Source organism: Prionailurus viverrinus, chromosome A1 (assembly GCF_022837055.1).
Source record: "Prionailurus viverrinus isolate Anna chromosome A1, UM_Priviv_1.0, whole genome shotgun sequence".
In the NCBI taxonomy this organism is placed as follows: domain Eukaryota; kingdom Metazoa; phylum Chordata; class Mammalia; order Carnivora; family Felidae; genus Prionailurus; species Prionailurus viverrinus.
This window is the reverse complement of record NC_062561.1, coordinates 174,314,251-174,338,786: the sequence shown is the minus strand read 5'-3', so window position 1 is coordinate 174,338,786 and position 24,536 is coordinate 174,314,251. Positions and strand designations below refer to the sequence as shown.

At 42.1% G+C, this 24,536-nt stretch overlaps 1 protein-coding gene across 7 annotated transcripts in view; it reads left to right on the top strand.

Annotated features, from left to right (window-relative positions):
* The window catches only part of ZNF346 (zinc finger protein 346), a 30,134-nt gene extending 5,598 nt beyond the window's left edge, over positions 1-24,536 (top strand). For 2 of the 7 annotated variants that reach the window (XM_047857960.1, XM_047857996.1), the window contains 6 exons: positions 7,069-7,172; positions 7,746-7,838; positions 9,594-9,738; positions 13,561-13,794; positions 20,559-20,652; positions 23,102-24,536. In XM_047857960.1, coding sequence (XP_047713916.1) covers positions 7,069-7,172; positions 7,746-7,838; positions 9,594-9,738; positions 13,561-13,794; positions 20,559-20,652; positions 23,102-23,189 — 758 coding nt within the window. In that variant the 3' untranslated portion in view covers positions 23,190-24,536. Of the gene's footprint in view, positions 1-7,068; positions 7,173-7,745; positions 7,839-9,593; positions 9,739-13,560; positions 13,795-19,462; positions 19,554-20,558 lie in introns of all 7 variants that reach the window. The other 5 variants (XR_007152051.1, XM_047857971.1, XM_047857982.1 and 2 more) reach the window with 5 other exon arrangements.

The following is a 24,536-nucleotide window of genomic DNA, read 5'->3' as shown; positions in this document are numbered from 1 at the left end:
CTCCCTCTTTCTACCCCTCTCTAGCTTGCTCTCTGTCAAAGTACATAAATAAACTTAAAAAAAAAAAAAAGGAATAGTAAGTCATTATAGATTAGCGGTGTTCACCATTAATTGGAATATTGGAGATGGTTTAGTCACGCCAGCTATTCTGGCCCTAGTATCCTAAGGCAACTTAAGGCACATTAAGTCACCCAAAGACAATTGTAACTTGAATTGAGGTGTCACGATCATTTTCTCCCCCAAATACTACTTTCCCTAAATTCCTTAAATTTATGAATTATCTTGCTTCTCTACACCAGCTGTCTCTGTCCATACTTCATTGACCCTGTAAAAATCAGCCCTATGCCAGATCTCTTAGTCTCTTCCCCATACATCTAGATAGTTGGCTACAATATGGATACAAATTAAATCCTGCCAATCATGTCTTATCATAATATAGGGAAGACACAAATGCAGTGAAGACCATATTCGTATGGCTGTTGGCTATTGTTATGGTCAATAAAGGTCATGGAGGGGTGCCTGGGTGACTCAGTCGGTTGGGCGGCTGACCCTTTGGCTCAGGTCGTGATCCCAGCATCATGGGATCAAGCCCCATGTCAGGCTTTGTGCTGAGTATGGAGTCTGTTAAGATATTCTCTCTCTCTCTCCCTCCCTCCCTCCCTCCCTCCCTTTGATCCTCTCCCCCACTCATGCTCTCTCTCCCTCTCTCTAAAATAGGGGGGAAAAAAAAAGAAAGAAAGAAAGAAAGAAAGAAAGAAAGAAAGAAAGAAAGAAAGGTCATTGCATTATGAGATCGTCCTACATCAGCATCCTTTATCCAGCTTTATGGGCTGAGATGTAGGGTCATTGACAATGGAAGCTTCTTACTTCCAGCAAGGATGTGATGGAAGCCTCAGACACTATAGATCTTCTGTTGAAACAGTCATATATTGTTCCTAGAGACATTTGTGGAGGCCCAACCTAGTACCTTCAGCCTGTCCAATGTTGTTGTTGTTTTTTTTAAGTTCACTTATTTTGAGAGAGAGAGAGAGAGAGAGAGAGAGAGAGAAATCATGAGTGGGGGAGGGACAGAGAAAGAGGAGGAGAGAGAGAATCCCAAGTAGACTCCATGCTGTCAGCATAGAGCCCAATGCAAAGCTTGAACTACCAACTGTGAGATCATGACCTGAAGTTGGACACTTAACCAACTGAGCTACCCAGGCACGCCTCCAATGATTTTTCTAAGCATCAGATTTCTTATATCAAATCTGACCAATTTTGGAGAGGTAGTAGTGTTATGTATGGATATCAGGGCAACCGAGATGCACATTCAGGCCACCTTCTCAGAATTCTGATAATTTATGAAGTTTTTTTTCCCAACATGGACCTTAGCTTCCTCCAACCTTGTGAACCTCTCATGGTTTTTATGGGTCAGGAATTTAGGAAAGGCTTAGCTGGACAGTTCTCTCTCAGGGTTTGAAGGGCTCTAAGACTCTATCCCAGGGCCTCCTTCCTTTTCCATCTACACTAGGCATTCTTTTCTAGCCCATAGCCTTATTTATGATTGATATATTGATGATTCTCAACTTATATCTCCAGTTCTGACCTCTCCCTTGAGCTCCAGACTTGAATCTTCAACTGACTACTTGATATCTCTACACATATATCTGATAGACCACTCATGTTTAACATAGCCAAAGAAAAGTCTTAAATTCTCCTCCAAGGCTGTCTTCCTCCAGTTTTCATCTCATCTTAGTTTAGTTGCTTAAGTTCAAAACCTAAGAGTTACCCTTGACTCCTTCCTTCATTCTCTCACATCAAATCAAAGAAATTGTGTATCAGATCTACTTCTAGAACGTAATTCGAAATCCATGCACTTTTCTCTGTCTCCATTGCCAACCTCCATTCCCATCTCCATACAGTCTACTGACACAATGATCAGAGTATTCTTTCCAAAACATAAGCCAGATCTTATTGCCTCTTCTTGCACTAAAAACAAAATCCATAGTTCAAATCATGGCTTCTGAGGCCTTGTATTCATCCAAAATGATCTTGTAGGCCTCACACTGCCTCTCCAGCTTTATTTCCTACCACTTTTGTCTCATTCACCATACTCATGCCACATTGACCTCCTTTCCCTTCTTTGAATATGCCAAACTCATCCCTGCCTCAGAGATTTGGCACTGTCTCAGGCTGCAACACTATTTCCCCCAGACCTCCTTGTGGCTGATGTCTCCTAAGATGGTCTTCATTGACTGTGTTGCCCCCATCATTCTCTAGCACTGATTTTGTTTTCATAGCATTTCTCCCTCTCTGTCACTATTTTGCTTTTTATTTACTTTGTACTGTGTTTTGTTGATATGGCCCCAGTGCTGGCACATAGGATGTATTCTGAATATATATTTGTGGACTGTGTGGATATACTCTGAGGCCAGAGAGGTGCCTCTTTATTCATTTAGTAGTTATTTACCAAGCTCCTGCTATGGGTCAGGTATCATACTAGATAGATACTGGGAATACAAAGTCATAAACAACATGGTCTCTGCCCTGTTTAGTCTTTGGAAGTCAGATTCTGAATATCTTTGAAAAAGAATTTCATTGGGGCACCTGGGTGGCTCAGTCAGTTAAGCGTCAGATCAGGTCATGATCTCGCGGTTTGTAGGTTCGAGCCCCGCATCGGGCTGTCTTCTGTCGGTGCGAAGCCTGCTTCAGATCCTCTGTCCCCTCTCTCTCTGCCGCTCCCTCTCTCTTTCTCCCTCGAAAATAAATAAACATTAACAAATTATTTTAAAAAAAGAAATAAAGAAACTTAAAACAGTAAAAGAATTTCATCTCCTTTAATTAAAAAAAAAAAAAAAGAGAGAGAAAGAAATCCAGCATCTCCAGGTCTGGAGAGGATGGCTGGACTCTTACTCCTGGGTACCATCTCCCCCTTGTGGGCTTTGCAATCCTTTTTTTTTTTTTTTTTTTTTAATTTTTTTTTTTTAACGTTTATTTATTTTTTGAGACAGAGAGAGAGCATGAACGGGGGAGGGTCAGAGAGAGGGAGACACAGAATCCGAAACAGGCTCCAGGCTCTGAGCTGTCAGCACAGAGCCCGACGCGGGGCTCGAAGTCACTGACCGCGAGATCATGACCTGAGCCGAAGTCGACCGCTTAACCGACTGAGCCACCCAGGCACCCCCTTTTTTTTTTTTAAGTTTATTTATTTTGAGAGAGAGAGAGAGAGAGAGAGAGAGAGAGAGAATCCCAAGCAGACTCTGTGCTGTCAGCAGAGAGCCCACATAGGGCTCAATCTCAGGAACTGTGATATCATGACTTGAGCCAAAATCAAGAGTTGGACACTAAACCAATTGAGCCACCCAGGTGCCCTGAGCTTTGCATTCTGAGTAGCCTCTCATTCTCCCTTTAAAATAAAAGTTCTGGGACAGAACATCCGAGTCTTGATACCAGCTTAGGTCTTGATCTCAGGGTTGTTAGTTCAAGCCTCAAATTTGGCTCCACACCCAGTGTGGGGCCTACTTAAAAATTAATTAATTAATTAACTCTGGTCCAGATATGTAGACAGATCCACTTTCCTTGGTTTCTCTGAACCCAGATGAGCCTGGCAAGGTCTTTCACAAAAATTTACCAATCACCATAGGAGAAAAATGTGGAAATAAACAGATTCTAAGGGGCAGAAATACGGCCAGACAATAGCCTTTCTGCCCAAAAGGGCTGGCATAGATAAACTTTAGATCTTGTAGAGTAGGGAAAGTCACCTTAAAAGTTTCCTACCAAGAATCTCCCTCCAAGGCATTTTGGCCATGTTTTGCTCCAGAGTGAAAAATATAAAACATGGGCTTGCTGTCCCCTCATGGTTTTCTGAACTCTGCCCTGCCTCAGATTATTGGTGTCATTATAGAACTCATGCCTTGGGTGAAATTTTACTTCTCCCCAAAGGTAAGGCTTAGTTCTCTGGGCCCAGTGATTAAAAACAAGCTAATATGGGGGCGCCTGGGTGGTTCAGTCAGTTGAGCATCCGACTGTTGGTTTTGGCTAGGGTCATGATCTCGTGGTTTCTTTCTCTCTCTCTCTCCCCCTTCCCCCCCTCCACTCACGTTCTCTCCCTCTCCCTCCCTCCCTCTCCCTCCCACCCTTTCCTTTCCCTCTCTCCCTCTTCTCTCTCTCTCTAACTCTCTCTCAAAATAAACTTAAAAAAAAAGAACAGGTTAATATCATAAGTACCTACAGTGTAGAACTTGTGTAATATGTTAGCTGATTTTAGGTGTTTCAAAGTCAGATCAAGAACAGTGAGAAAAAATTTAACACATATCAAGTTATAGAATAAGAAATACCCTGGAGGGGCTCCTGGCTGGCTCATTCGGTTAAGTGTCCAACTTCAGCTCAGGTCATGATCTCACAGCTTGTGAGTTCGAGCCATGCATCAGGCTCTGTGCTGACAGTTCAGAGCCTGGAGCCTGCTTCGGATTCTGTCTCTTCCTCTCTCTCTCTCTCAAAAATAAATAAACATTAAAAAATTAAAAAAAAAGAAATATCCTGGAGCATCTAGCTGACTTAGTTGGTGGAGCATGCAACTCTTGATCTTGGGCTTCAAGTCCCATGTTGGGCATAAAGATTACTTAAAATAAAATCTTTAAAAAAAAAAAAACCTTCACAGGTACAACATAGAAAATAATTAATTTGCTTAGAACCACAGGACCCGAAAAAGAATTTGACATATAACACAGTGAGCATGCACTAAGCCAGACATTGCACTGCTTTGTATGGAAAAACCACAAGGAGAATACATTCAATGAGATACAAGTTACTAGTACAGTAGTCTCCTTTATTCATGGGGGATATATTCCAAGACCCCTACTGAATTCCTAAAACCACAGATTGTACCAAACCCTATACACACTGTGTTTTTTCCTATATACATACATACCTATGATAAAGTTTAATTTAGAAATTAGGCACAGTAATAAGAGATTGACAACAATAACTTAGTAAAATAAAACAATTATAACGATATACTGTGGGGCGCCTGGGTGGCTCAGTTGGTTGAGCGACTGACTTTGGCTCAGGTCATGATCTCACAGTTTGTGAGTTCGAGCCCCGTGTCGGGCTCTGTGCTTACCGCTCGGAGCTTGGAGCCTGCTTTGGATTCTGTGTCTCCCCCTCTCTCTGCCCTTCCCCTGCTCATGCTCTGTGTGTGTCTCTCTCTCAATAATAAATAAACGTTAAAAAAAATTAAAAATAAAAATATATATACTGTAATAAAATTCATGTGAATGTGGTATCTCTGTTTCTCTCTCAAAATATCTTACTGTGCTGTACTTACCCTGTGGTAATGTGAAATGATAAAATACCTATATGGTGAGATAAAGTGAGGTGAATGACGTAGGCATTGTGACACAGCGTTAGGCTACTATATTGATGTGTAAGAAAGAAGATCATCTGCTTCCAGACTGCAGTTAACTGTGGGTAACTGAAGTCACAGGAAGTGAAACTGCAGGTGAGGTAGGACTTCTGTATCCCCATTTTAAACAAAGGAAAACCACAGGAGGAGATTAAGCAATTTCTATAAAATCACGCAGTAACAGTAAGTAACAGCTGCAGGATTTGAACCCAAGTCAACATGCCTGGGGAACCCAAGATCCTAACCGTGGTTTGTACCATACACATTTAACTGGTATTAGATTATGTTTACTATATAATAACAGGATTAATTTACCTTTTTTCCTGAAGGTAAAAGATTATCCAGCAGCATCTTCTAATTGATACTTATCCTCCAAAACTTCTTTTCAAATCTTCTGATTTATTCAAAAGAAACCAATTTTTAATGTTTGCCTAATAAACAAACACATTATTTCCATACAAAAAGAATGTTCTAGTCTTTTAATAACTAAACCCCAATGCAATTTTCTAACCAATTCTGTATGTACAGTTATACCAATGTAAATTCTTAAAATCAGAAAATGTGGGGCACCTAGCTGGCTCAGTAGGCATCAAGTATGTAACACTTGATGTTGGGGTTGTGAGTTTGAGCCCCACATGGGGTGTAGAGATTACATAAAATATTTTAAAAATAAAATACAATAAAATAGTAAAATCAGCAAATGCTGTTGATCTTCTAGTGGAATAAATTTGGGGGTGGCGTCATTTTTAATTCCACAGAAAATGTTCACATATAATAAAAAGATAAAGAATTTATCATTACAATTTTTTTACAAAGAATGAAAAAATGATTCCCTTTTCAAGTCTTTCAATCTTTCTGATTCTATCTGGGAAGAAGTCTCAGGTGCTGCCATGTCTCAACACCTCTCTTCATAGTTGCTGCTCTCTTATTCTTTTAAGGGAGAGCTCCAAGCCTGTCACCAGTGTCTGGCTAGAATTATTTCATTTTTATTGGTATCTAGTTTAAGTTTATAATCTAAAGATTCATTTTTTAAAAAAAGAAAGAAAAAAAAAAACAGGAGGGGAGAGGCACAGAGAGAAGGAGAAAGAGAATTCCAAGCAGGCTCCACACTGAGCCCTAACACAGGGCTTAATCCCACAACCCTGGGATCATGACCCGAACCATAATCAAGAGTCATACGCTTAACCAACTGAGCCACCCAGGCGCCCTTAAAGATTCCTTTTTAAAAGAATTTATAGCATGGTGATTATAGTTAATGCTGTATTGTATATTTGAAAGTTGCTAAGAGAGTAAATCTGAAAAGTTCTCATCACGAGAAAAAGATTTATAACTATGTATGGTGACAGATGTTAACTAGATCTATCATGGTGACCATTTTGTAATATATACAAATATCAAATCATTATATTGTATACCTGAAACTAATACAATGTTATATGTCAATTATATTTCAAAAAAAATTAGTAAAGAAAATTGCCTTACACGAAGTTGTAAAGTAAGTAATTAGGTAAGTGATGTGAGAACATAGCACGCGTCATGAAAACATAGGTGAGGAGTGACAAAGCTTTGCCGAGATATGATGGTATGGCATTCCGTTACTCAGTGCCTGTGTTTGAGAGGGTTCAAAGATGGCACTGTTGAAGCAGGTTTTTAACTCAAAGATTTTTTTATTTTCCTCTCTGTAGTGGAGCACATGATCCAGAAGAACCAGTGTCTCTTTACCAATACTCAGTGTAAGGTTTGCTGCGCCTTGCTAATTTCTGAGTCCCAGAAGCTGGCACACTACCAGGTATGCCACTGTACCTTTAAATACTTTACTCCCCCCGCCACACACACACACACCAAAAAAAAAGAAAAACTTTACTTTCCACACTCCGTGCCAAGCCCTCACTTCCTTCTTAGCCACCCAGACATCACCTCCATGCATGTTGACTGTGACTTGAAGATTGACTTAATTTTTTGCATCTCATTTCTCCCGTCCAAATCAAGATCATTATACTTACGTCTTCCTTCTCAGCTTAATGTAGTAGAAAGTATGCACTTCAGCTTTAAATAGACTGAGTTAGAATCACAGCTCTGCTGCTCATCTTGGGCAAGAAACCTCACCATCTTCAGCCTTAGTTTCCTTATCAGTACGACAGAGATGATGATAATTTTCTCATAGATTGCTGTGTAGATTAGATTTGATAGCATTTAAAGTGCTTTAAACAGAGTAGGAACTCAATAAACTAGGTTTCTTCTCTCACCCTCTCCTCAAAATTTTTGTGAGGATGAATCAAATGAAAATCTAGTGTTTTTGAGTGCCTTGTTAGATATGAAATGGCATTTGGCTATCTTTGATCTTTTTCCTGGGTTCTTGCAGAGCAAAAAACATGCCAACAAAGTGAAGAGATACCTAGCAATCCATGGAATGGAGACATTAAAGGGGGAAACGAAGAAGCTAGACTCAGATCAGGTAATCCAGCTGCCATGTTGAGACCACTCGCTTCCTGATGAAGCCAGCAGGCAGGTTGGTGTGGTGGAAAGAATGTGGGCTTTGAGTCAGACTGAATTGGCTTCAAATCCTAGCCATGTTGTGTGACTTGGACAAGTGTTGTTACTTCTCTGAGCCTTGATTTCTTCCTCCATAAAAATGAGGATGTTAATATCAACATTTTAGGATTTTTCCAACCTAAAATGAGGGAAAATTTATCAAAAGCACCAAACACACAGCGGCTCAGTATATGGAGCCATTGTTATGCATTACCACCCAGTGGTTTATTGGAGCAGGACCAAAAGCTTCTCATTTACTACTCAAGGAGAAAAAGTGGAAGGAAGCCAGGCTGCTTGCTTTCTTGAAATGGGAGGGAAAGAGCTGAGTTCAGCACTTGAATGTTTTGAATAAACAGGTGGAAGAAACAACTTTCCAAATGCCTGTTCTGATTGAGGTGTAATTGCATTGCTTTTTGGCTTAGAAATACTGTGAGAATTATGCTGAAACAATCCTAATCCCTCAAGGGTACCATTAATTTTGTTTTATGGGAGGTTGTTCAAATGTCATGGGATGAGAAGTAGCAGACTAGGGCCCTATACTAGCTCTGCAACATATTGGTTTGATGACTTTGGGCAAATCACTTAATCTCTCTGTACTTTATTCATAAAATGGAGATAATAATTCCTACCTTTTAAGGGTATTGTAAGGTAAAATTACAATTCTTGATGGATGCTCAATGAATGAAAATTTACAGATAGCCTCCTATTACAGTGTTCACAGGCGTGGAAGGGCCTTGCTCATCCCTTCTCCAAATTCACTGGACCCATCCCCTTGTTGCCCTTCTGCTTATGATTTAGAATTCAGAGAGACAAGATCAACTCTGGGACCCTAGACAAGTCACTTCACCTCTTTGTATCTTGATTACTTCAACTCTCAGGGTGGCCCAGTAGTTCAAATGAAGTGACTGACTTTCTTCTTCCTCTGCAACAAAGAATTATTTACTCCAAAATGTCAATAGTGCCAGGATTAAAAAATCCTCTTAGAATGAATACTTTATTCAGAGATCAGACCTCAGAGAGAGGCTGGGAGCTCTTAACATAGGCTTGAAATACATTGTTTTCTGGTGTAATCACAATCAACAAATAATATCTGCTTGTTCAACAAATCCTGAGTATCTACTATTTGTCAGACTCCAGCAGGGTGCTAAGGATAGGAAATAAAGATGAGTCCAATGGTCCATACCCAAACACTGCACTTTGGTTCACAGAAAAGTCTCCTAAGCTATGACACTGTCAGTTTGGGTGACAAGTGCTATGATAGAGATCTGTTTAATGTACTCTAGGCATGCAGAGGAGGAACAAGATTAATTATTTTCTGAATACTCACACAAAGCAGCTCAATAATTATGTACTGAGTTGAGTAAAAGTCTCCCAGAAGAAGTGACATATATGTATGAGTCTTGAAGGCTAAGCAGATATATGCCAGGCAGGAAAAAAGGAAGATCATTCTAGGGAGCAAGAATGACCTAAACAAAGCAAGGAAGTAACAGGGAATAAAGTGGGGAATGGTGAGTAGAGCCTAAAATGAAGTAGCTGGAGAAGGATCCAGAAAGGTAGGTTGGGGTTAGTGTGTGAAGGGGGCCTTGAATGCCCATTCTTCTGTGGGCAGTGGGGAACCATGGAAGATTTTCTGGCTGGGCAGTGGCGTGATCAGACCTGTGTTCTTTCTCCCAACCAGAAGAACAGCAGAAGCAAAGACAAGAACCAGTGCTGCCCCATCTGTAACATGACCTTTTCCTCCCCTGTCGTGGCCCAGTCGCACTACCTGGGGAAGACCCACGCAAAGAACTTAAAGCTGAAGCAGCAATCCACTAAGGTGGAAGGTACTGGTTTTCCTGAGTAGTGCTGTATCGGTACCCCTCCCATCCTCAGGGCACCAATGCCAATGTCCAGAATGCAATGCCTAGGGCCACAGACTTGGAGAGGTCAAACTTTTGAGAGTCCTTAAAAATACCAAAGTAGGCCCAGCTAGATTGAAATGCAGTCTCAGAGTTGTGCTCACGTAACTTCCCTTTCTTTGGTTACATCAGTTTTTCTTTGTAGAAGTGTCTTAGCCCTGAGCTTTTGTCCTGATGAATAATTATAATCGAGAGTGTCAAAGTCCTCCAGGCCATGCGTACCATGAGAGCATTCTATCTCTTACCTCTCCCACTTAGATTTTTCCCTCCCAGCATCCACCTGCCATTATTACCATGTGTTCCAAGTTGAAAGCTAAATCCTTGTCTTTTTCGTGTGCTCAGGTTATGCCCTGTTCTCTTTAATCCTCAAAGCTGCCTGTTCTCCTCAAGACAGGGACTTGCTTTTCAAAGCTGAATACTTGAGTGCTGCCACTACTGCCCAGCAAGCCATGTTTGCAACTGCCATGAATTCATTCCAGTGCATTGACTTCTAAAATAGTCCCCTTTATCTTGTCACCACTGTTGCTCAACCCTCACTTTCATCTCATTAACTCCTGACTTTCTGGGATTTTTAACCTCCACTAACTGCAGTTAGTCAAGAGTGAAAGTTCTTTGATTTTTATGTCTTTTTTTTTTTTTTTTTTTTTTGTAATTTTTGCTTCTTTATCTTGGACCAGGAAGTAGACTGACTATACTATTTATAATACTTATTCTTTTTTATAATACTGTATCATGAAAACAAGACAACAATGTTTTAGAAGACTTTGAAGATAAGGTGAAAAATTACTCATAATTATACCCTCTTAACACACCCAAATCTGGTTATTCATGCTATGAAACAACAGAATATGGACTTTGAAGCCACAGACATGCAGGTTTAAATCCTGATGCTGCTATTTACTATCTATATGACTTAACTTCTTTGTGCCTAAGTTTCCTCACCTGTAAGATGTTAATAATACTATCTATAGGTTGTGAGGATGAAATGTATTTAAGGAATCTAGGACATAATAGATGCTTAGTAAATGACAGCTGCTATCATTAGTATTATCACTGTCATTAAGATAGCCCACAAGTGGAATCCCCTTATAAAATGAAGTCTTTGGTGAGGCATCTACCACCTGGAGCATGTCATTGGCCTTGCTTATGGTTTGTTCATCATTAAGTTATACTAGTACTAATTGCTTTTGTTTGAAGTCGGTGTTGGGGGGTGCCTGTCTGGCTCAGTCAGTGGAACATACAACTCTTTATCTTGTGGTCATGAGTTCAAGCCCCATGCTGTGTGTAGAGATTACTTCAAAAAAATAATAAAGTCAGTGTTGGTACCATTCATGGTACCAAAAAGATTAAAACATTAGGCCAAGAGAAAATAGCTTAAGAACAAAAACTTTATAAGGTTATTTGTCTTTATATGGATTGATCTTTTCTATAAATGGGAAAATTCCCTGATATATGCCAGGTCCCAAAGATTCCATACTTAAGAGGTTATTTTCCGTATTCATTTTCAGCCTTTGCCACGTACAGATATGCTTTTATATGGTTGTAATCATAGTGCATGTACTGTTTGTATCCTGCTTTTACTTTTCATTGAATTTTGTAGTTTAAGCACATTTCTATGTTTTTACATGAGTTTATAACTATATTTATGAAGTTAAACATGTTTCTAATGTGAAAGTAATAGAAGCATGTTGTAGAAAATATGGAAAATACAGATATATGAAAAGAGAAAGTACGCATAATTTTGCCATTCAGAGGTAACCACTGTTAATATTTTGGAGTATTGTTTTTCCTATAATCTTTTGTTATGTGTATGTGTGTATATCTGTGTGTATAGTTTTATGTATGTACAGATTAAATCCATATATACGTGCATATAAACATAGAATACTTTAAATAACCTTATATTTATAAGAATGATGCATACTCATTATGAATAATTCTAGCTGAAATGATGCAAAAAAGTACAAAGAAGAAAGTAAAATATCCCCCAAATCCTACCACAGAGAAACACTGTTAATATATTAGTGAGATTTCAAAATGCTACTACCCACATATGATTGTGCATATATCTTTTAACAACGATAAGATCATATTGTGTGTAATTTTCTTTTATACTCTGTTTAATATAACATTTGTATTTCCCCATGTTATTAAAAACTTTTTCATAAACATTTTAATGACTTTATAATATCCTATCATAACACCATTCCTCTAATGCTGAACATTTTCCCTCTCCCCTTTTTTGATATTTATAAATAACAGTATAGCAAACATCCCTGTAGAAAACTCTTTCCATATTTCAAGCTATTTCCTGAGAGAAGACTCCCATAGTTATTTTTTGGATGTCCGTGAAGCGGTTCCTCCAACTTAACCGTTCACCTCTGATGCTTCAGTATCTTTTAAAGAATGGCCTTTTATGTCTTTTTTTTTTTTTTTGCCTTTTATGTTTTAACGACCATTATTATCTCTTTTCTGATGTCAGAAGTCTATATTCATTATAGAAAAGTTGGATATTACTGAAAAGCACCCTTTTAGTCTATGCTTTTGGCCTTTTTTCCATGCATCACCAGTATGTTTTTTCGTTTGTTTTACAAAATTGAGGACATAAGAAACAGATTTCTGTATAACCTGCTTTCTTTTTAATGTAACACCACATATTGAATGTTTTCTCATATTATCAAATATTCTACAACATGTGCATTACTTTTCAAGCAACTTGCTGAGCAAGCATCTGAGCCATCTGTCTGAGTGCTGCTGAGCCCCACTCCTCTTCCACCATTGGTGGGGGGTCTAGGCCACATTTTTAAAACAGTGGTTACTGGGTTGACACCATTCTAGCCACATGGACTCATTCGTGAGTCTTGGCATCCACTTTATAAAGCAGCTGTGTGGCCTGCCAGGAGTATCAGGACATTTGTTGACCCACAGGGGACTCATAACACACTCTGATTACCTGAATTCATTGACCAGAACCAAGGATGTTTTCTGAAGGTAAAACCACGGACTATAGCCCTCCCTCAGGTTTCCCTGTCACACTCTGGCAGCCTGGCATAGCGAAGAGGGCATAGTCTTTAGGGTCACGCAGATGGATTCACTCACTACCAGGGTAATCTTGGGCAAGTCACTTTACCTATCTGAGCCTTGATTTTTCTCTATAATGTGGTAAGATGATATTTATCTCATGGGGTAGTTCTGAGGACCAAAGGAGGAAATATATGTACAAAGCATGTAACTTAACGTCAGTATCATCCTCTCTTTCTCCTACTCAGCCTAGAAGACAGTGTAACCCAAAAGGCCTCCTAGTACGGTTACCTTTTCTAAATGACCCTCCCAATCCTCAGGCTCTCAATTACTACATCTGTGCATTGGCTCCCAGTTTTTTGTCCCACTTGCTATGAAGCTCTGGGGAATTCTGAGGGATAAAAGAACTAGAAACATGTACATTTCTAGACTGTTATAATTTGACAACTGGATAGCAGAAGTGCAGAACCTCCTCAGAATGAGGAAATCAGGATTCATATGCCCAAAGTAGTGAAGACTGCTGACCAAAGTAGCTGGTCTTTGAGCTCTCCCAAATCTTGCCAGTTTTCCCAATTAGATAAGACTTTCACTGTGTGATTCACACAGGCAGTGCTACATCTGCAAGTGTGACTAGTGACCCAGCCTTTCTTTCCATTCAGCATACTCAAAAGCTTGGCACCTTCTGGGTCTTTTTTCATTGTTTCTGTTTGAACTCTCTCACCGCAGCTCTGTCGAAACGCCTTACAAACCCTTTCCTTGTGGCCTCCACCTTAGCCTTGCACCAGAATAGAGAAATGATAGACCCAGACAAGTTCTGCAGCCTCTGCCATGCGACTTTCAACGACCCTGTCATGGCTCAACAACATTATGTGGGCAAGAAACACAGGAAACAGGAAACCAAGCTCAAACTCATGGCACACTATGGGCGGCTGGCCGACCCTGCTGTCACTGACTCATCAGGTAAGGGGGCCCAGCTCACACCGAGAGCTGGATCAGGGCTTGAGGACTCGAGTTCTCCAGACTACCAATGCTGTCTTTTCCTCCTTACATCTCCCCTCGCAGGCATTGCACCCTCAAATGCCTGCAGAAACCAGATAGGAAATAAAAATAAGTAAATGAGCATGACCAGCTGAAGAGGGCATGCCTCTCCTAGACAGCTCCAGTTAGTTATTACCATATCTTTCAGTTTTTCAAGGAATCTAGAAAATCAGATTTGTTTAAGAATTCCCCTCATTTTTGAGGCACCTGAATGGCTCAGTCAGTTAAGTGTCTGACTTTGGCTCAGGCTATGATCTCATAGTTCGTGAGTTCAAGCCCCACGTTGGGCTCTGTGCTAACAGAGCCTAGAGCCTGCTTCGGAATCTGTGTCTCTCTGTCTCTCTCTTTGCCCCTCCTCTACTTACATTCTGTCTGTCTGTCTCTCTCTCAAAAATAAATAAACATTAAAAAAACTTTTTTGAAAAAAAAGAATTTCCCTAATTTTTAGGGGGCCTGGCTGGCTCAGTCGGTAGAGTATGCAACTCTTGGTCTCAGGGCTGTGAGTTGAAATCCCATGTCGGATGTAGAGATTACTTAAAAATAATCTTAAAAAAAAAAAATAGAATTCCTCTCCATTTTAAATGTGCTACTAAATTTAAAAAATGTTAAACCGTGTATGAGCCAAATCTGTCTGCAAGCCAGATTTGGGCCAAGGGCCACCAGTTTGCAACCTCTGATTTAAGCTCCCTGTCATCCACATTCCTTGTGTGAAGGCCCTCAGCAGCCTCTGCCAGATATTAGAGTGTCCTCAGGGCCCCTCACTTCTCAGCAGTTGAGGCCTGCCCATACCCCACTCTGACTCAGAGAATATTCGCTTTTACCCTGACTTCTAGATGCCAGTCAACATCACAGGAGTAAGTATTCATGAAGAGTTAAGAGCCCTTCCCATCACATTAACTTCTCAGGGCTTATAATAAGAGTGGAGGAGGGGAGATTATTATTTTCTCTTTCATTCAGTCAGTAAATATTTATTGAGTACCTACTGTGTACCCTCTTTGGGGTACAGTGGTGACCAAGACTGACACAGTGCCTGGCTCATGGAGCCTACATTCGTATGAGTCCTCAGGGTTTCCACTCAGGCCATGGAGATGCAGCACCAGTCAACACTTGAGGTCCCCATGGCATCCAAGTACAAACAACTTGGCCTCAGGGAACCTGCTACTTGGAGTCATCTGTGCTCTTGCCACAGTCTTAGAAAGGTGAACACCCAGATACTGTAGTAGATGTTCCAGACCACATATGGGCAAGGGAGATCATGCCTCTCTATCAATCCCCAAACCCAAAGCAGCCTTACAACACAGGTTGTCCTTGAGCAATACTGACACAGATGAGATGGGTGCAAAATAGTGGCTATGAAATAAGGGAAGGTCCCTTTAGCAGGGTGCCAAGGAGTGCTCTTCCAATGCCACTGAAGGACCCTGCTTTATAAACCTCTTCAAAATTAAGTGCTTGGTGTTCCCATATGCAGGCAGTGCCTTCCTCTTTAATAGGATCAGCCCCATATGCTGAGAAATACGGGAACTTCAGAACCAAGCTCCTCAACACCCTCTGTGACACCCTCCTATTTTGGCCTGAGACTGATAGGGACAACACAGTACCCAGCTGGCATGACCCAGGGTTCTCTTGCAGCTGACTCTTCTTTGCTCCAGCTCTTGGCCATCTTTATTTGGCCCTGCTCTGGTCATATCCTCATTCTCTCTTGTCCACTAGCAGGACTCAGGCACTGCCATGTTTAATTTTTTTTTTTTAATGTTTATTTATTTTTGAGAGAGAGAGAGAGAGCATGAGTGCGTGAGGGGCAGAGAGAGAGGAGGACAAAGAATCTGAAGCAGGCTCCAGGCTCCATGCTGTCAGCACAGAGTCCAATGAGGGGCTCAAACCCACCAACCGCGAGATCATGACCTGAGCTGAAGTCCAAAGCTTAACCGACTGAGCCACCCAGGCCCCTCCCCTTTTTTTTAATGTTTGGCACTGCCATATTTTAGGCTGCTTGTCTTAACTTGTACCCGTTCTATTCTTTTTATTTTTTAAGTTTATTTATTTTGAGAGAAAGAAAGTATGAGTGGGAAAGGGGCAGAGAGAAAGGGAGAGAGACAATCCCAAGCAGGCCCTGCACTGTCAGCATGGAGCCCAATGCGAGGCTTGAACCCACGAACCGGATCATGACCTGAGCAGAAGTCTGATGCAAGTCAGATGCTTAACCCACTGAGCCACCCAGGCACTCCCCCATTCTATACTTTTATCTCAAGCCAAAGTCTCCTTCCTATATCTACTCCTCCCTTTGCCTAAGGCTGATTACCAAACTTAATCCTAGAGCTGTATCCTGGATGCTTTTTTCTTGCTTAAGGCATCTGACTGCTTTACAGATCAGCCACAATTTTTCATGAAAACCTAGGCAGGGGGCAGGGGCATCACACGCCTTTTGATATTAATATATACATTATAATTTAATTCCCACAGCATTCCTAAAAATAGGTATGATTTTCGCATTTTACAGATAAAGAAGTTGAGACTCAGAGTGACTTGCTCAAGGTCATAGAGCTGATAGGACCTGATGTTGATAAGTGAGAACATCAATATGTGTCTCTAGCTCTGTCTGGTTCCAAAACTTACACTCCTTCCTCCTGCCTCCAGCTCTGAGTGTACTTGGCAGGAGGCTTTCCAACTGTAGGACATCAGAGGCATTGAACTCATTTTGACCCCCTTCTTACCCACAGAGGTGGAATGTTGACCTAGGATATGCAGGCAGTGACTTCAGCTAACAGGGATTCCACCTTAGCAAAGGTTTTAGGTTTGTTAGCAGCTTGACTTTTCCCTGCTGGCCTCTGTTGAAGCTTGTTCATTCATTCAGTCAGTCAGTCATCCTTTACTTACCTGTGGCTGTTACAGTCCAGACCTTAGGCTAGGTACTCTCACATGTAATTGCCGGATTTAATCCTCACAGCAGCTCTGCTGTGCAAGTTTGATTGTCCCCATTTTACAAATGAGGTCATTAGGATCAGAAAGATGAGGTGATTTTTCCTGGGTCCCACACTAGGCAGCACCTGAGCCACATTGAAATTTGGGTTAAATTCTATAGTGGGTCCAGAGAATAGTTTCCATGGGGCTCCTGTCAGAGTGTCTCATGACAAGTATGGGTCAAATGTGAGATGATCCAGAGTGTCCAGATCTCTTCCCCAAGGGGAAGATGCAGCATCTACCAAGCAGATCAAAGACTTGAAATTTGCTTTATATTCCTGGCTCGCATTTCTCTCATTTATCCAAGAATGCTAAAACTAAAGCCTGCATATCATTCAGGCAGCCAAATCCTTCCAACTGTCAGAGCATTCAACACTCACCCCAGGTTACTGGAATCCTCCTCTGCTTTACCCCATCACTTTCTTTCCCTGCTTAGGGCCTTGCCTCCTACATAGAACAGGGCTGCTTTCTCTGCCCCATGCTGATCCCCCGAGTCTCTTCAACTATGCTTAGGACAGGTTTTCAGGTCTTGTTAAGTTCATATATAGTCAAAGAGTGCCCGAGTGGCTTAGTCAGTATCCAACTCTTGATTTCAGTTCAGGTCATGATCCCAGGGTCATGGGATCAAGCCCTGTGTTGGAGCATGGAGCCTGCTTAAGATATTCTCTCTCTCTCTCTCTCTCTCTCTCTCTCTCTTTCTCTCTTTCTCTCTTTCTCTCTCTCTCCCTTTCTGTCTCTCTCTCCCTCTCCCTCTCTCCCTCTCTCCCTCTCTCCCTCTCTCCCTCTCTCCCTCTTCACCTCTTCACCTCTTCACCTCTCCCTCTGCCCCCCTCCCCCGCCTAGGCACGCACTCACTCGCGCGCACTCTCTCTCTCAAAACAAAAAATCATATATAGTCAAGAAATATTTGCTAAGTGCTTTCCTAATATTTGTCAGGCATTGTATATATGATAGTAAACAAGACAGGTGTTGTCCATGTTCTCATGAAGCTTAGAGTTTAGTAGAAAAGACAGGCATTGAGCAAATAACTGCAAGTGTGACAAGGTTTAGAAAAGGAAACAAATGGGGCACATGGCTGACTCAGTTGGCAGAGCACACAGTTCTTGATCTCAGGGTTGTAAGTTCAAGCCCCATGTTAGGTGTAGAAATTACTTAAAAATAAAATCTTTAAAAAAAAAAAAAAAAGGAAAGGAAACAAATGGGACAACTTAAATTGGAACAGGGATCAGTGAAGGTTTCCCAGAGTGAAAGGAGGATAATGTGGGGCAAAACGATCCTGGGGAGATGACGGAACATCCAGTCCTGGTACTGTTGGTCATGTTAGGGATTTGGGCCTTTAACCTAAAAGCATTGGGAAGCCAATGACAATTTAAGCATTATTAGATCATTCTGCTTACGAAGTGGAGAATGGTTTGGAAAAGGGAGGAAGAGGAGTGGGGAGACCCCAGCAATGACGGTATTGTAGTAATTCATACTAGAGAGGATTGGAGCTTGGACTAAGTAAGGTAGCAGTGGAGGAGATAGACAGAAGTAGATGGATTCAAGAGCTATGTAGGAAGTGGAATTGTCAGGATTTAGGGGCGTCTGGGTGGCTCAGTTAAACATCCAACTCTTGATTTCAGCTTGGATCATGATGTCACAGTTTGTAAGATTGAGCCCTACATCCAGCTCTGTGCTGTCAGTGTGGAGCCTGCTGGGGATTCTCTCTCCCCCCCTCTCTCTCTGCACCCTTGCTCACACTCTCCCTCTCTCACTCAAAATAAATCAATGAACTTAAAAAAGAAAAAAGAATTATCTGGATTTGGCCATCAAATGTGGGAGGTGAGGGGGGCCTTGCTGGGTCAGCCTTCAGAGCGTGCAATTCTTGATCTCGGGATTGTGAGTTCAAGCCCTACATTGGGTGTAGAGATGACATAAAAATAAGATCTTTACCAAAACAAACAAACAAACAAACAAACAAAAAAAAATGTGGGAGGTGAAGGAGAGGGAATAGTCAAAGATGATAACCAGATTTAGTCTTAAGCAATTAGGTGGATAGCCAGGTTTTGTCAGCTTGGAGTTAAGATGCCCATGAGATATCCAAGTAGGCAGTTGGATATATAGGTCTAGAACTCAAATGAGAGGTCTGGGTTAGAGATATTGCCATTTTGGTAGGTCAGTAATTGTTAAATATTAGTGGTTTCATATATTTTAGGTGGTAATGAAAGTCAGCAGAATGAATGAAACCCCTAGAGAGTTTAGAAAGAGAAGAGCTGAGGGTCTAAGATTAAGCCTTCTGCAAATGCTGGCCATAAATGTCTAAAATGGACCTGAATTCTGATTGCAGTAATATTCCCCTTAAATGCTCTAAAGGGGTGTGTCTTCCAGGAAATACCTGAAGATACAAAGGAACATCGGCTAGCTAATTGGAATAGAGGAGATCATTGGTGTTCTCAGCTACAGCTGCCATAGAAGGCTGGTTAAAAGATACTCTCCACCTCTTTGCCAGACTGATGCATGGAGCCCATAAGAGTGAAAAAATACTAGTAATAAGAGCTCACATTTGTTGAGCACTTATATGTGTCAAATGCTTTTATTTAAATCATTACAGTAACTTTATGAGGTTGATACTAATATTAACCTCATTTTATAGGTAAGGAACCTGAGTCTCAGAGAAGCCCCACTTTTACAAATGAGGAAACCAAATCTCAGAGAGGTTAAGTAACTGGCCTGTGGTCCTACAGGTAAGAAATGATAGAGCTGGGATTTGAGCCTAGGTGATCTCACTCCAGAGCTGTGAAACTTTAGGGTGGCAGATGGTTAGAAGAGTGTCAGAACCAGAGGGCTCTTGAAGTCATGTGTACAGCTGCCTTTCTTGTACAGCTAACATCTGTCACGCTAGAATAAGTACAGCCTTTGTGGTCAGCCAAGCCTGAGTTTGCCGCTTACTAACACTGTGTTCTTAGACATGTGACTTTGCCTTATTTTCCTTTATAAAATAATGATAATGATTTTCCCAGGAAAATCATTATGAGGGCCAAGCAAAATTATATAGCGTGCATGGCCTATATCAGGTACTTGGTTAATGATACTGGCTTTTATTATAAGTATTATGGTTATAAGTTATGGTATAATTGACTTACAGTTGAGAAAAGCTGAGGATCAGAAAGGGGAAGGGGTTTAGTCAAGATCACATGAAGGCAGAGCCAGGAGTCCAGCTCCATATCTTGGCCATGTGGACAAAGGCCACTTTGTCATTGGATCAGCCCTGGTAGTAAGAGTGTCTGTGAGCCCCAAGATAGAAAGACTAGATTAATTTTCATAGCAGGCATTCTCATTAATTACTGTTATTGCAAGCCTAGGGAGAGTGGCAGTTTCCCAGAGATCTCTCAGTGAAGGGCATCCTTAATGAGGCCACTTAGCACACAGTCCAGGTAAAAAGATACATCAAATGTCACCTCTTTGTTCTGTCAATCTTTTATTTACTCAACAGACAGCTACTGTAGACCAGGTTCGATTCTGGGACTTGGGGGTACAGAGGGGAGTGAGGAGGTTCCCAACCCCAGAAAGCACATAGGCACACAGCCAGTGTCCCCTGAGCATTGAGGCCTCTGGGATTCTCATCAGGAACAACCACCTAATCTCACTCCACCATCCATCCTCAGAAGGGCATTTACTGTCAAAAGCAGCAGTCCCCAGGTCCCTTGTTCCTGGATAACTAAGTATCTTGACTTTTATGTGTGTTTCAGCTGGGAAGGGTTACCCCTGCAAGACGTGTAAGATAGTGCTGAACTCCATAGAACAGTATCAAGCTCATGTCAGCGGCTTCAAACACAAGAACCAGTGAGTAATCTTCCTTTGAAATTCAAGGGTCTGCTACAAGAACTCAAGGCTTCTAAATCAAAACAAAGCCAGGTACTACTTTGCTAAAATGGAATCCTGGCAGCCTTTTCTCAGTCAACAGAAAATCAGTCAGTTAACAAAAGTGTCTCCTCTGTAAGTTTTTCCTCCCATCAGCTTCTCCGCAGCCTTTAGACCTGCCACTGAAGGTTTGAGTAGAGAAACTTAAGACACTTTCCTTGGCGGTCTCCTAAAAGTACTTAGATTTCCTGCCCTATAGCAGTCTGACTAGGGAAGTTTCCCTTCCCTCAAGCCTGTCACTGGCCTAAGAACCTAGTCTCTACTGCCATCAGTTCTATGGCAAAAGCTCACTCTCCAGGTTATTACCAAATATGACCAGATTTGTTCATTCATTGATCAAGTATTTATTGAACACCCTCTGGGTGGTGGCCAAAACAGATCCAGTCCATGCTCTTGTGACCTTACGTTCTGATGGGAGGAGACAAACAATAAACGAGTAAACAACCAATAATTACAAATTCTGATAAGTGCTTTGAAGGGAAGAGGTAAACACAGTCATCTGTTCATGATAACCTTGAAAATGACTAACACTCTTTGAACCCCTGTTCTGTTGCAGGGCATATGCCAAGCAAATCCTCTCAGGTAATCCACACAACAACCCTAGGAAGAAGGTATTATTATTATAGACAGAGGCAACCACCATTCAAGTGATACTATGAGACAGAGCCTATAATTCAAACTGAGTCTTGTCTGGCTCACAGCATGCTTTTCTAGGGCATCATGCTAACAAGGAGGTTATGGCACCGTGTGATATGAGGAGGCTAGGGCCTGGTAAGGGGAGGGCTTATGCAGTTCTGTCTCTTCCTCTCAGAAGGGAACTGGGTAGTGTGGACAGTGTGCTACAACATAACTTTCTGAGATGAGAATATACTCATTTTATAGATAAGGAAATTGAGTTTCAGGCAACCAAGTCTAATAAACTGATTTCTTTGACTTAAATGGTAGGTTCTGCATTGTTCACAGAGCTGAATTAACTAAAGGTGGTGAAAACACAAAATATTAGTCAAAATGTCCTTGGTCCTCTCCACTCTGACTGAAGTTTCCCCTCCCACATTGCAGCAGATCTGAGGACTTTTGAGGCTTCTTTTAGATATGGACTTGAGACAAGCCTGCACAGTCCAGCCTGGGGCTCACTCCCATTTCAGCACATCTCCCTTGCAGCTTGACTGGTGGCAGTTTCAGCATACAACCTGGAGACAACCAGAGCCCTACCCTGGGGGTGCCCAGTCTTGAAAATGCTAGTATTTACTCTTTTCTTTCTATATTTTCAGCTATGTGACTTTGGGTGAGTCAGTAAACTTCTCTGAGGCTCCACTTCCTCTTCTGTAAGATTATAGCTACTATTTAACACCTAAGTTAATTTCATTTAATTCACAGTAGCAGCTCTGAATTAAGACACACACACACACACACACACACACCCCTTTACGACCTGAGGAAACCTAATGTCAGGTAGGTTAAGTGACTTGCCCAAGCCACTTAGTTACTTGGAGTTAGACCCAGAATTCAAACCTTTTGATTCCAAAGTACATTTATTTTGCTCTGCCATTGCATATGGGGCTCATTATCCTCACCTTATGGGATGACCTGAGAGTTAGAGATAAAGTATGTGAAATGCTGGTACCAGAAAAGGGAACTATTAGAGGTAAGCTTTCATTCATTCAACAAATATTTATTGAGTACCTACTATGTGCCAGGTCCTATATGGAGCACTAGGGCTACAGTAGGAACCAGGATCAATGCTGTTCCCTGATTTTTTTGGATCCCCATCTAGTGGTAGAAGCAGATCCTAAACAAATCCATAAACAAATAAGACAATATCAGTTATTGCTAGGTATGCAGAAAGTGGGATAGAGTGACTGGAGAGCCACTTTTGACTCAGTGTGAGGGAAAGAATGATCAGTCTGTACTATCCAGGTCATATAGGGCCCTATAGGCAGAATAAATGGTTTGGTAGTGGAGAGATGTGGGCTGCTGTTCTGAACCTGCCACACTTTTAAAAAGCTTAAGGGTGGAGGGATGGTCAACAACAACAACAACAACAACATAATTATTTAATTTTAAAAATTAAAAAAACAAAACAGAAAACAACAATAAAAAGCCTACTGGGGTCAGGTGACTTAGACTTTCTGAACTTTAGTTTCAGGGGTACTATCCCCGCCTTGTAGAATTGCCATGAAGATTAAATAGGATGCTAGAAGCAAAGCACCCAGCATTGTGCCTAGCATGCAGTGACCCTCAGTAAAGGAGACCTGGTCGCCTTATTACTCCAAGGCCCTGGAAGAGCTGTACTATCTTTAGAAAATTACCTGGAGCACCATCATAACCACCACAAACTGACCCTGTGTGTTTATTCCTTCTCAAACTACAGGTCACCAAAAACAATGGCATCACCCCTGGGCCAGATTCCAATGCAAAGGCAGCCCATTCAGAAAGACTCAGCCACCTTGGAAGACTAGAGGTGTTTCTGTCCAGCACCCCAGGTTGAACCAGCCGTGAGCCAGCTTCCCGTGACCATGGTCAGCCCTTGGCTCCCTCTTCCTCCTTTCTTATACCTGGAGAACACATAGGCCTTAGGCAGGAGTGGGCCACAGATAGCCTCTGATTGGTCCAGGCTAATCCACCCCTGCTCTTCCCCTTTGGAATGGGCCCTCTAGGTCAGGACAAGGGAAGGGGGTGGATCTTGAAAGGACTTGGAGCCTCACAGAATAGTAGTTTGGAGGATGGCCTTTCCCCTTCCCCAGCCTCTTTGGGCCATATGTCATGAGCCCCAGGCCTGTCTTTCCTTTGCAGGTCATTTTTGAACCAGTCTCTGCCGCTAAAGAACTGAGCTGTCCCTGGGCTCCAGGCAGCTCCAGTGAAACCTGGAGCTTTCACACCAGAGTTCTGCCTAGGTAGGAAAGGGCAGATGGAAGTGGCTGCCCTATGGGAGCTTGGAGCTAACATGACACACTCCCTTTCCCCAAAAAGTGCAGGCTTTCCTGAGCCTGAGACCAGATGCTGGCCAGTTACACAGTTTTCTGCCCACTGTGAAGTCTCCTCCTGGAGCAATGACACAGTCCTGGCAGAGCAGTGCTGTCCTTCTGCCTCTTCTCCACAGTTCCTGAATGGTGCTAAGGATATGCATCAGCTGGGGAAAAGCTAGAGCTGGAGGAGGCCTCGGTATCCAGTGGGATTATGAAAGCTCTAAGAGGGGGGCCTTTTCCCCTCCCCCATCAGAGAGGTGCTCTGACCCAGGGTCATGTGGCAAAGCCCCCACATGCAAGTTTTCTTGATGATTCTGTGCCCTTAAAAGGTGAACTATCTCATGCCAGCCAGCTCAAAGGTCCATTGCTGCTCCTTGGCTCTACTAGCCCTCTCCTCCTCATGTAGGAGACCACCTGTCCAGGTTGCTGTGGTGCTAGCCCTCTTCCATTATCCACCAGGAGATTCCTGGGTACCAGGGAAAGAAAGGAGAGCCAGTGCAGGTTTCTGCAGTGAGGAAACAGGTGTTCCCCAGGCCCCGAACCTAGATATCTCCAACTCTGCTGTCTTTTACGGCCTGGGATTTCACTGGGAGTGGATATTTCCTTGTAGCTTTTAAGCGGGAATTCCAAGGAGTGTCACCATCATAGGCCCCCCTTCATTGAGTCAAAGAAGCCCCTAGCTGCTCTCGTGGCCTCTCCCCCCCACCCCCCACCCCGCCCCATTGCCTATCCCTTTGCCTGTGAAATGCCTTTATGTATTGTGTATGGGTGTGTGTGTGCGCGTGCTTATGCTCTGTCTCTTGGTCACTGAAGCATCTAAATAAAGAATTTCTCCCATGA